The sequence below is a fragment of the Natrix helvetica genome (assembly GCF_964273705.1).
Source record: "Natrix helvetica genome assembly, chromosome: 5".
In the NCBI taxonomy this organism is placed as follows: domain Eukaryota; kingdom Metazoa; phylum Chordata; class Lepidosauria; order Squamata; family Natricidae; genus Natrix; species Natrix helvetica.
Window position 1 is genome coordinate 60,051,833 of NC_138551.1, and position 13,755 is coordinate 60,065,587.

General features: G+C 35.8%; 1 protein-coding gene across 1 annotated transcript in view; it reads left to right on the forward strand.

Annotated features, from left to right (window-relative positions):
• The window catches only part of LOC309392637 (uncharacterized protein), a gene marked incomplete at its 5' end in the record, with an annotated part of 61,797 nt that overhangs the window by 45,923 nt on the left and 2,119 nt on the right, over positions 1 to 13,755 (forward strand). Inside the window, 6 exons of the mRNA XM_081954067.1 lie at positions 2,943 to 3,051; positions 4,408 to 4,527; positions 4,623 to 4,742; positions 9,299 to 9,417; positions 10,910 to 11,039; positions 11,989 to 12,100. Coding sequence (XP_081810193.1) covers positions 2,943 to 3,051; positions 4,408 to 4,527; positions 4,623 to 4,742; positions 9,299 to 9,417; positions 10,910 to 11,039; positions 11,989 to 12,100 — 710 coding nt within the window. The remainder of the gene's footprint in view (positions 1 to 2,942; positions 3,052 to 4,407; positions 4,528 to 4,622; positions 4,743 to 9,298; positions 9,418 to 10,909; positions 11,040 to 11,988; positions 12,101 to 13,755) is intronic.

Below are 13,755 nucleotides of genomic sequence, written 5' to 3' on the forward strand. Positions count from 1 at the left end.
CGCTTAACAAATGTTTCATTTAGTAACAGAAATTTTGGGCTCAATTATATTGGTAAGTTGAGGACTACCTGTAAATTGTTAAAATTTAATTATTAGGAATGTACTTTGTTGGAGAAAATAAGGGTTTGTAACATCTACAGCAAATCACTGTGGATATTTACTGTATTTTGACAGGAAATAATCCTGAATTCAGCTATAGAATATAAAGTGTTGCAGTTATACCAAGAGCTTTTTATTAGAGGATATGCTATTGAACCTAAGCAGAGTGCTGGAAGAACACTGAAAAGCTAACTAGGGAGAACACTGCATTAAAAAAGACAAAGATGTTGGATGCAGATTAAAAACTTAACCCAGCTATCAAGAAATATTAGTTGACACTTGCTGTATTTGAAGGAAAAGCTAATTTAGGAAATACTCAAAAATAGAAAAGCTCCCTTCTGTCTAAACCGGTGTTTCTCAATCTTGGCAACTTTAAGACGAGTGGATTTCAACTCCCAGATTTCCCCAGTCAACAAGACTGGCTAGAGAATTCTGGGAGTTGAAATCCACCCATCTTAAAGTTCTTAAGGTGGGGAAACACTGGTCTAAACTACAACTTGAAATTAGGAAAACATGAGACGGGGAAACAAGAAGAGTTCCAACACTCATTAACTTAACAATAGGCCACTGAGAAAGTAAGAATAGGTGAAGGATCCCCACCCTATCTACCAGACGTCATTTTCACATGGATTTATGAGTACAAACATCTGCCATGGTAAGGAGTCGGGGAAGGAAGTCAAAAGTGGCAAGATGGAAGTTGCAATGTTGTGACCCGCTCTTTATGTCATATCCATATGATATTGACACCAAGATAGAAGAGTGGAGCTTAAAGGAGATTCTTGGTCGTCTAGGACCTGGTTGTCCCAAAGATGCTTTTTTCCCCAAAATGCAACTGGACTTTGTTTTTCCTTGAAGATATTTCATTTCTCATTCAAGTTCTGACTCTCTTAGAATTGAAGAAACTTCTTGGGTGAAAAGAGAAACATCTTCAAGGAAAAATGAAGTCCAGTTGTCTTTTTTTGAGTGTGGGGAGCACCTTTGGGAAGAGTGGGGTTTGTATCACATTGCTGTAATTACTATCTTGCCTGTTTTGATCCTCCCTGAAGGAGCCGTATGGTGCAAAGAGGTGATGGAATCTCTAACATGAAGTTAAGGGAGGCTTATTGCATAAGTCTCCAAATGCAGCATGTGTGAGATTAATATTAAAGATGCAGAGGAGTTTAAAATTCAAAGCAAAAATGTTCATATTGTTTAGAAAGGCAACTTTTCATTGCTGTTGTTAATTGCCCTATGGAGAATTTATTTCAAAATAACATGCCTTCAAAAAAATTACACAGTATTTGTGCCACTTCTGCCATGTAGCTTTAGAATCATAGGAGTAGGGTGAATAACTACATCTATAACTAGGGTGAATAAGGCCATGATTAGAAAGGTTGGACAATAAGCTATACATGACATGGTAGGTATCTGCCCTCCCCACCCAGCCCAAAGCTAGGCTTACAGTGCAAATTTATTGCCTGTATTGAAATGGGTGCAATTGTCAACTGAGGGGCACATGACATGGATTTTGTAATTTGTTAACTAACACAGTTCTTTTGTATTTTAATTTGGCTTATTTTCTCTCTCTAAAAATAGTTTTCAGGTTCATTACAATTGGAATGTAGGAAAACTTTTATCTTATGGCTGTGTGGATTGATTAGATACCTTCTAATATTAAACTGAAAAGTTACAGAAGGATGGCTGGATACTATCTCCTTATGAGAAGTTTCTACAAGCATCTGGTTATCTAACTTCAACCAAGTTTTGTAGTTGATTTCCTGTGCAAGGGTTAGGAGTTACTCTTATCTTGGCCAACCAACTTTTCTCTTTCATTCTTCTTTGTTGTGTTAACTATAAAAAGAAATGTAAGATGGGTCTTGGGGTTCTCCTTTTCAGGGAGACCCCACTTTATCAGGATACCCTAATAAATTGCTTTTAAATGATCTTCCGACTAGGTTGCTTATTGGGAAGGTCAAACAAGGAAGAACCTAGGGCCAGATTTGGCTATCAAGCGCAAACTAATCTCTATTATATGTGAACATGTGGGAGTGGCAATATTTTGGCAGTCATCTCAGACCCCTCTACATATTGCTTGGTCTGTCCAAAACTGCATATTGGTTACATTGCAAGAAGAGCAAATGAGAGATGGAATACTCTGACCTAATTGAAATCTACCTTTATGGAGTTTCCCATTTGTAAGGGCATTTCATAGCCAGAATTCATATGCTACATACAGATACCAATGAGAGGAATTAAGCTGGTTACTCTAAACTTTTAATGGAGTTGGGCAACCTATGAAATTAATTATAGTCTTGTTTTGCAACTTTGGACTCAGACTAAAATGCAACTGCCTGTATGATGATTTGGCAGAGATTTGGTAAATGGTTTGCACTTTGGTCACACTGAAAAACAGACAATTACAAAATCCAATAATTCTTTTATCAGTTTGATCATAGCCTATCCTAACAGCTTTCTAGGAATCCTGTCTTTGATTTCTGTTCCTAAACAAGGTACGAATTTAAATTAAAAGGAGCATAAAGATGCCGTGACAGGAACCCCAAAGATATTAAACTACAAATCTTTGTCCACCTGACTACAATATATTTGTACACATTTGGGTTCTGTACTGGGTATCTGTGTTTGTGTATCTTTCAACTGGTTCTATGCTAAATTCAGCACCTGCAGAATTATTTAAGTACTTTATCTTAGAGCTAGCTCACAATCAATTGAGGTTTTGTGAAACTACTGCCGTGCCATCTATGACTTAGGAAAGGTAAAACATGACTGCATTTGCAGGTCACAGAAATACACTTACAGAGCTAACACAATATATGATGTTCCTTTACAACTGCTCTTATCATTAGGAGAAATATGGATACTCTCCCTCCATGGTACATTTCATTGGCCATAGCCTTGGGGCACATGCAGGTTCTGAGCTGGGAAGCAGAATAAAAGGAATTGGAAGAATCTCTGGTAGGTTGATGCAATGTAGCACCTATTAGTAGGAAAGGAAGTATTGCTGAATCTGAATCTAAGCTGGAAAGTACTCTGAACAAGTACTGTAAATAATTTTACTGAGAGACAGTGAATGTGAGACTGAGGCTACATTTAATACATGCATAGTTATATATCTTTATATCCCTCCATGTTTTCTGTAGAATAGCATCTATAAGATTAAGAGGATTATCCTGTCTCATATGATAGGTTGTGCTGTTAATTAATGAAAGAGATTTTCTATTATACATGGTACAAAGGCAAAAGGTTTAAATACTATTAAAATGAGCATCCTCGATGAAAGAAATGATCTGAGAGGCCAAATGGAAACTAGGTTTACACAAACTGTTTCCGTTGTCTTACTTGCTGTTTGATTATTATCTTGGTTCTCAAAAAATAAGGCAACATCATAAATAAATTTGCATGGCCTTTTAAAGCAAAGATCTAACCAAAGGATTTTTACCATGATTTATACTGTAATTCATTGCTCCCAGTCACTGTAGCTGAATTTCTCAATAGGAATTCTGTATTTCTAGATCTCTTCAGAATATTCCTATTGGTGTGCAGAATTTGTATATCTTGTTGCTTTTTTATATGTCCTTGCTCTGGAAATATCATTTTGGACAAGCTTGTTTTAAAATTCCTTGCACTATCTGCTGAGAAATTAACCATTACGGTCTTCCACATTAGCCCTTTTGTCTTCCTTTGCATATTTCTTACGTTTTTTTAGACTGAAGCTAGAGTTTGGACAAAATAAATAAGATTATTTTTTATCTATTTCACATATGTCATGCATACTGACTATTATGATGCTTTCCAACTTATATTTATTGCAAATGAAATTTATTTTTATACTGACCATTTTCTAACATACATATTTAAGATGCAACATTATATAGTATAATTTTTCATACCATACATTTTTTTTGTTTTCCCTTTTAGCCAACAACTGCATTGAAAAAGTTATAAACTGTTTTAAATAAGTTGTGTCATTACTGTTTTTGCTCTTGTGGAAATGAATTTTCATTAATTTTTTTTCTCACAGTATTTTTTAACTTGCATTTAGTAAAACAAGCATATTAATCATATAAAAATGCAATGGAAAAAATCTTTAGTGTTTCTCTTAATGGCCAACAGGCCCCTACAAGACTTTCTAGCTACAAAGGTTTATGAAATTCTGATTTCAAATAATACTACTAGGAGTATTCTTTGACAATTGTGGGCTGACAGAAATTAGGGTTGGTCAGGACTTAAATCATTATAGCTATATAATTAGTCCAGAAATCCTCATCATCTCCTCTTTAAATCATATATTTAATGTTTATACCATTACAGGACTAGACCCTGCTCAACCTTACTTTCAAGGAACTCCACCTGAGATCAGATTGGACAAAAAAGATGCTGACTTTGTTGATGTGATTCATACTGATTCAGCACCAACTATTCCATACTTAGGTAAGCTGACTACAGAATACTGTAGTACATAATATGTAAGAGACAAGCATATAATCTATTCAAACATAACACTATTTTTTAAAATCAATTTTCAGGGTTTGGGATGAGTCAAGCAATTGGACATCTTGATTTTTATCCAAATGGAGGAGAACAAATGCCAGGATGTAAGAGAAACGCTATTTCACAAATAGTGGATATTGATGGCATTTGGGAAGGTAGGTATCATCTCTGCAAAGAAATATTCAGCGGTAGTACATAAATGCAAATCTTACTCCATTATATCCTAGTGTGAAATATAATGCAGTAAGATTTGCATTTCTGTACTACAGAATCCCAAGATGATGTTGTTTTGATGTGCTGGGGCCACCAGGATTTATAGCCAGAATGGCAATTATAGAAATTTGAAAAATTCCATTTTCAAAATAATTAATCACAAAACTGAAAAAAAAGTGTAATAAATGTAAGAAAGAAACTTGACTACTTTGTTTATTAAAAGGTTAAATAATTCAGAGCTTTTTATTCAGTAAAAGCAGGAGAGAGGGATGAGGGGAAGGAACACATACAGATATACCTCAAAAGCATTCTAATATTTTTTTAAAAAATTATGCATTGTATAAGGGTGACAACTACAAAGTAATAGGCTTAGACTCTGCAGCTGATCAGAAATGGATTTTGCTTGTATTCTTTCTAAGGCTATTTTTAGGGAAATTCTCATAAATGGCGTGCTTTCTTAGTTACCAGATGGTCAGTGAATATATGTTCTTTCTTTGTATAATAATTTCTCCAGACGTTTGCAGCTTTTGTATGAGAAGATCCCATAATAGGCAACTCTCCCCTGAAAAAAACATGAAAAAACTAACCTTTACAATTATCCAGCCATATATGCGATAAGTAATTTCTATAGACCGTTTGTGCCAAGTCCTAGTATTTTCAGGACAAAAGAGAGTCCTATATGTCATATATATTTACACTAGCTATAAGGGAGGTGATGGGCAACAGTTTAAAAACTGACTTCATCAAGGAAAGATTAACAGCAGCTCTAAATCATGGCAGCTTGATATTTCGCCCATTGGGCTTACATTAGAAAGTGACCCTCTATTGTCTATAAAGCCATGATGGTTAATCTATGGCACATGTGCCAGAGGAGGCATTCAGAGCCCCCCCCTGCTGGCAGGAGCACTTTCGCCCCAGGTCAGATTGCTCTAGCGTTTCTTTAGTGAGCTTCTGTTTCCCTGCAAACGACGAAACAGAAGTTCACGAAAGAAAAAGATCTTGCCGCGCTGCCAGTGTTGGGATGCTCTGCCTCCCAGATGGTCTTCGGATCTCTGCTGTGCATGTGTGCATGTTCATGCATGTCCACACGCATGTCCATGTTCGCTCGTGCACATGCATCTTTCAGTTTGGGCAAGTGTGCATGTGCACTTTGGGCACACAGGGTCTAAAAGGTTCACCATCACTGCTATAAAGACTCAGGGCCTTCTCAATAAATTGGAAGGTCGCCCATATCTTTTGGTATGAAATCAACTGTACTGTAATTTAGTGGCACCCATGTCACAGACTGGCTGGTCTTCTGGAACCGAAGGTGAGGTGTCAAAAAATTGTCTATTGGACATGCTGATTCAAACACCTCTAAACACTCTGTGGCAGTGGTGGGTTTCAAAATTTTTTAGAACCTCTTCTGTAGGTGTGGCCTGCTTTGTGGGAGTGGCTTGCCAGCCATGTGACCGGGTGGGAGTGGCCAAGTTGTAAAATGTGGTGAAACTCACTTAACAACACTCTTGCTTAGCAATCAAAATGTTGGCTCAGAAACTCTGGCATTTGAAGGACGCAAGTCTTAAAGCTGTCAAGTTACAAGACCCTTGTACCCCTAACCCTTTAGAAAAAAAACCAGGGGTGTTCAAACTTGACAGCTTTAAGACTTGTGGACTTCAGTTCCCAGAATTGCTCATCTCTCTCTTCATCTTGATGATGTGCGGACAGGACAGGGGAAGGAGCTGGAACGGTTCTAAATGGCACTGTAGATTTGTGGAACCTCTTCTATAGAAGAGGTTAGAACTGGCAGGAACCCACTCTTGCTCTGCGGCCCTAGCAAAACCCTTAACCCTAGATCCCTTCTTAACCATTGGTCTTAGTAATTAATCAATCTTTAACTTTCTTCCATTGAAATTCAAAAAGAACGAGAAAGTAAAGCATTTAGTAAAGTATTTGGATTTCTGGAGTAGCTAGCTTTTTATTTTATTTTTTTATGCTATCTTCTAAATACAATTTATAGGAAAATGCTTCCCCCCCCCCCCACCAAGTGCATTCAGACAATGGAGCAAAACATCAGATGAAAGTTTTGCTGTAGTGAGAAGTTTCAGCATTGCCTCCTTTGGGGCTGTAATGTCTATGGAAAGCCAAGGGACAGGGACTTTTGCAATTCTGTTGTAGTCTTGTTTGCATCTTTTTCACAGGAAATATATTTCATTTCAAGTTAGCTTTTTGGCATGTTTTTATGAAAATTCATGCCAAATGAAAATTTATGAAATGCTGCATCTGATATATAAATGCTGCTAATATAAATTTCAAAATTCTCAGTCTATACACAGACATATATGAAAAAATAATTAGATTAATATTTATTTACATATTTTATGTATTTGTCTTCAGGCATAGTAACTTGGGTTGTTATTGGGGGGTGGGGGGGGAGATGGAGGAAGAAGGAGATTTAATATGTTCACTTCCTGGAAAAACAATAATCAAGAGAGGATAACATCTAAATAAAAATCAAATAAGTAATGAAATATACTGTACAGCTATGAAACCAGTTTGATTTCTGCCCCTTATTTAACTATTTCTAATATAATTATCATTAGATGTTTGTCCGACTTTTCTAAAAATCCTACCAAAAATAGTTTTATCCAAAGCTCAATAAACTTTCAAAGCATCCCCTTTTCTATTTTGGAACAAGTTTCTTACTCTCATCATGGAATGAGTAGGTCGAGGTTTCTTAAGCCAGTTTTACATCCTGGAAAACGTTATGCACCTTGTCAGATTGTTAATAATCCTAAAATGCTAAAGGTTTGAAAGGATAATAGATGCACTCAAGATTGATTCCAGCAAACAATAAACAGCATAGCTTGAACTAGGTATGTTCCAGCTGTGCTTTGTGATTGATATTTTTCATTTATTTGCAAGGCTCCCAGAAATGATGAAGTACAATAAAATAGAGCAAATAAATACATTGCTATGAAACAACTGCAATTACTAAACAATTTTTCAAACCCAGAAGAAAACTTAGTAGTTAGCTAACCTAATCGCTAAGTAACAAACGTATACCTGCCAATTTATTTGGTTCTGAAATAAAGACCTTTTTTCTTGTTCAAACCCCACAACCCACATTTACCATTCCTAAATGACTCGCTCTCACAAAACCAGTACCGAATGCAACAATTAACATAGCCCTCTCCCAAGGCTAAAGCACTGCAGTGGATTCCATAACTGCGTTTTGAAATGTTCATGTATATTTCTTAGATATTTTGCTGTCCGCCAATTTGTTGACACTTTTATTAACAGCACCAAACTCCCAGAAAGAAATTGTTCTGTCTTAACTCTTCTGGTGATCAGGGGTTTGGGCAGACTTGACCCAAACCTTTTGAGCACTAAGAAGCTTTTAAAGTCTATTGCATTTCCATGTTCAGCCTAATTCCTATATGCCACTTTACATTATGAATCCAGCTATGGAATTTAGAGCATATATTTCACAAAAGACATCTGTGTTTCTTTTTCCATGTGTCTTTACAAATCTCTGCATTTTGCCAAATACGAGAATCTTGTACTATGATTATATTGGAGCAAATGCAAGAATACTATTGACAATGACAATAAAATACTGTTTATGATAAGAAAAGTCGTTGACTGAAACATGTAAGTTCTCTTAAATCTCAGAGCTTCTAGCATCCTGTTTTAACAGTGTCAGATTTTTACTTTGACTGCTGTTCCCCTAATCTGTTGCTGACAACTTCTTTGTCCAGTGGTGAAAAGGTTCATAGAAACATCACACCTAGCTAATTGGGCAACCTCCTGCAATAGGCTTTATTCTCTGGGACAACCCAACCCATGTGCCAGTCTACTGTCTATTATGCTTATCCTCACATCTGAGACTTTCTGGAGCATTTTCAGACACAATGTCCCTCCCAAATCATGACTGTTCTGGTAAATCAAAGACAGTAAGTAGGTGTAGAATTGTAAACAAATCTTTCCTTTGTTAGCATAAAACTATCTTAATAATTAAGTGATATGTACTGGATTAGACAACATAGTAAGAAAAATGAAAAGTTTCTAAAACAGGGTAACACCAGAAGTCTAATATTTAGATGCACTAATCATGCAATTAATTGTTCACTGGAACTGTCATTACTACTAAAATAGGATACTACTAAAAGGATAATTTAATACATTCAAAATGGGCCACTTCACTCAATCTGTCTCTTTTAATTCATTAAATATCAATTTCAAGAATGCTTCTTCTTTAAACTACTACTTTTAGTAACTGTCACTGATCTTTCGACTGCACTTCTCCCAACCAAAGTATTATACATGTCCAACTTCTCATGGAAAGGTTTTAAAGAAATGTTTCAACATTTGGCAAAAGGTAATAAAGTGATGAAAAAAGTTGAGAGAATGGCGTTGCTCCAGAACTAAGGAGGTAAGTGTAAATTTAATATTCTTTAAAGCACTTGATGGGAAGAGTCAAGACGTATAGCATCTAACATTTCTTTCCGCTCCATAGGAACTCGTGACTTTGTGGCCTGTAACCATCTACGGAGCTATAAGTATTATTCAGATAGCATTCTATTTCCAAATGGATTTTTGGGCTACCCTTGTGGAGCATACAACTTATTTGAAGAAGTATGTTAATTGCATCATCCCAAAATATTAACAGAAGAATGTAGTTTTTTGACTTTTTTTTTTTTTTTTGGTAGCAGCATACAAGGGATTTTTTTAAAAAAATCATGAGACCATCAGTTTACAAACGTCTGTTCACATGACATCTCCACTGCTTTGCCCTTCTCAGTCCTTAGGGGCGTTGCTTAATTAGTGACTTTTTCTCCGCCCCCCCAAAAAAATGTAATTACAAAAATTACAAAATGTAATTTACAATTATGGCTCAAATGACTAACTGCAATTTGCACCTGCTTTCAAAACAAATGCAAAATTGCATGTTTAATTCTGCTTTAGCAGTCAAGAGACAATTTATGGGTTGTCCAGTTGGATGCATTGCAAACCAAGACGATCAGCTATTTGGCAGAGTGAACCACAAGAGGTGCAAGCATGCAGATTTGAGCCTCTGTGTACAACTGAATTATATGAACATTAATATTTTCATTTGGGGGGGGGCTGTGCAGAAACCTGGATGCTGAGAATGGAAATATGATTTGGGGCATGGGGAGAGTATGCACACTGCATCTCTCAGTATTCCCTCAAATCAACATGCTTTGTCACTACATGAACCTAGGAAAAAAACCTTCTTTGAGTAGTTGCTAAGAACAAGAAAACGCTAAGTTTCATTCTCTTTGCATTCAGTTCTTTCCCCATTCTTAGTCCAGGAATGAATTAATTGAAAAATAATCAAGCTAGAAACAGAATGTACAGGGGCAGGTTAATTAGAACTGTAGATAGTTCTTCAATAACCACCTAGCATGTTTGGCACTCTTTTTGAAAAGTGGTTGTAGGCTTCATTAAGCACTTAAGTTAATTGTCATGTTATTTCTTTGTCAAGATCTAAGGCAAGAATGCCATAATTCAGTTCTGCAGAGATCTGGATTCAAAGAATAAAATGTGATATGGAGTATGCATGGATTGATAGGCATTTTGCATCCATTGGGAACATCACAAACCAAGTGCCTCTTTTCCAGAATCAGCTGTACAGGGCAGCTACACAAACATATAAGAAATTGAAAATGATTTAAGGTATCTAGGTGCCATGTGCAGACTTACAATGCACAGCTCTAATATACAATATGGCTTTGTTTACATTAATAGCATGTAAACAATGTCACAGCTGGACAAAATGATCAGAGACATTCTCAATTCATAGAGATAGATAATTAAGGTTTAGAAAAGATGAATTTTGCTGAATTTTGAACTTTCAGGGTATATTTAAAGTCTGTATAGCTGGAAAGGAGCATGCTTAATAATCTTCTGATTATGTTTTTTTAAAATAAATACACAAATATATAACTTTTGTAACATGGCATAAAATTTATTGTCTTGAACAATAAAAAATTACTACTCACTTAGTAGTACAAAGGACAGAGAAAGAAAAAGACAGCATCATTAGCAACAAATGTAAAGGAAATGAAGAGGATTGAATATTTTCCTCTATATATGTTTTTATTAGGGCAGCTGCTTCCCATGTCCAGCAGATGGATGTCCTCCTATGGGTCATTATGCAGATCGATTTAAAGACAATATCACTTCTGAATTTACTAAGCTTTATTTGAACACTGGAGATGCCAAAAATTTTACCCGTAAGTGCGGGGCTGGGAATTGGAGATTGTTAATGTTTGTTTTCTTGCAACTGTGCATGTTGGTGTTTGCATTTACATGTACTTTCACCACTGGGAGAGGAGAAAACCATATTACCTCCCAGATGCCTAACAAATTTCGTTTGGGTTGTAATAGGGATAAAAATGGGATAGGGAGACAAACAGAGACAGACAGACAGACAGACAGACAGACAGACAGACACACACACACACACACACACACACACACACACAGAATTTGGGTGGCCACTCCTATTCCTGGGAGAGAGGATGAATATCTAACATTAGCTCTTCCCTAAAAGGAATGAAAGCTAGCCACGTTATATCTTTTTTTTCTACAGATTAGATCACTAAACATCGGTTAGGAAGTCCCAAAGTTGCTTTTTCAAGAGGCAACTGGACTTTCTTGTTTTTCTTTGAAGATGTTTTGCTTCTCATCCAAGAAACGTCCTCCGCTCTGACTGGATGATGGGGAATGGAAGAATTTATATTGCTTTCAGACAGCTGGTCATTTGCATTCTTTTAGAGAGTCATTGAGGCCACCTGGAGGTTTATCTGTGTCCTTGGGGTCATCTTAGTAGTGCAAATGGAGGTGGAGCCTCCAAAAAACTTGGAACTTTCAGCAGTTCCAAGAAGAGGAAGAGGGGGAGGAGACGTACATTTAAGCTAGTTTGTGACATTAATTGTGGGGAATCTATACTATGAGCAGATTTCATACATTTTGGGTATGTAATAAAATACAAGGATTCTGGAAAACTATGTTTGTTGCATGTGAATAATAAAATAAGGTACTCCCTCATAATTAAAACTAGCTGACGTTTTGGGTCTTCAAAGTGCAGCTCATTTTGTGAGCTTATTATAAACATTCAATTTTATTAGTACTAGAAACTTGCTCGACTAAAACCAAATTCTCATTAACGATGGTGTGCAGGTTGGAGATACAAGTCATCAGTCACACTGTCTGGAAAAAGCAACATCTGGGGACACATAAATATTGCCCTGTATGGGAGCGGAGGGAACACAAGGCAACATGAAATTTTCAGGTAAGTTTTGAGAAACATCACATCTAAAATAGAATTTTATAGTTGTTATTTTCACTTTCCTGATGTTCTTTCCTCATCTGAGAGGTGTATCCAATTATTTATTTTAAAAAATAAGATAAACAACAATATGCACATGATTTTTTTAACACCACTGAATATTTAAAATAGTTTCCTATCTTCAAGAATTTTTTGGAGGGTATTACTTAAATTTAGATTCAATATACTGTATATAACCCAACCTTTTGCAAGAAAGCAAACTGCATTTAGCCAAGTAGAGTAGCAACAAAAAAGAAATGCAAGTATATGGGCCACAATTTTCTGCTATAATAATTCCCTGACTGCGTACATTTACTTCTCTAATGAAGGAAATTGATAAAAACAATAAATAATCCTAATCTATATTTCCACTATAGATACAGCTAGTCTTCGTTTAGCGATCACAATTGGGACTGGCAACTTGGTTGTTAAGCAAAGCGGTCACTACATAAAACCATGATTATGCTTGGAATCTTACTTTATCTTTTTTTTTACCTTAGAGACCTGTGAAGGTTGTAAATGCAAGGATTGATCCTAAAGCTATCTTTTCATTGCTGTCATAACTGTGAATGGCTGCTAAATGAGGCAGTCCCTAAATGAGGACTACCTGTAGTTTAATGTAAAATGCTTTCAGACAGTATTTTCACTTATTGCCTGTTGACGACTTTCCTGTGTTAACCTACCGCTTGTTCTTTTTTTAAAAATCAAATATTTATTTCAGTCGCAAACATGTATAAAATAACGGTATGAAATTACAACCATTTCAATGGTAGCAATGAAATTTTAAAAATTCTAAAACCTGGTGCTACCCACCTGATTCTAAATTATTAAAACCCTAAGAACAAAACATGTTCTTATCGTTAAGACCAAGAAGTGACATATGACAAAATGTATCATTAGCTGGCAATCTAGAAGCATCTCTCAAAGAAATCAACAAAAGATATTGGAATCAAGAGTTAGAATTGGATTCTCCATCTTGCCAGATAATAAAAATAGAATCTGGATTCAGATTTATCCACATACTATGTAGAATTGTGCATGTCAAATTTGTTCTGGATTTCACTTTTCCCCCGAAATAAAAAATATTTGAATGATATGTAGAGCTTTTACAAGATTATCCCTGCCATAAAATGTCCTTTCAACAAATTGAGATTACAGCTCCATAATTTCTGTTATCCCATCTAGTATTCCAGATGGTTGGAAATTCCAGGAAGTGTATTTCAATTGATCTGAAATGCATTTATTTGAGGATTTATCTCAAAAATTATTTTAAGCACATTGCATCTTCATTTTAGTATCTTCATATTTATGATTGTCATTTTCTCCAAAGGATTTTAAAAATTACATTTTACAAATTATTATTATTATTTTAAGTTTCCACTTGTCATTTGCTGTGACTGTTTGAATTATAAACTGTATTATAATTCAACAAACATGTCACTTGCTACTTGACTAATATTTAGCTGAGCCAATAACATGTTAGTACCAGAAAGTAGTTTTACCAGCTGGGATGTATTAAATGGTTATGACAGGTAATTATTTCCATTTAGATTGCATTTAATCTGACTCTTGCAGGTTACCAAGGGGGGGGGGGAGGAAACGTACTGCAATATATTCAT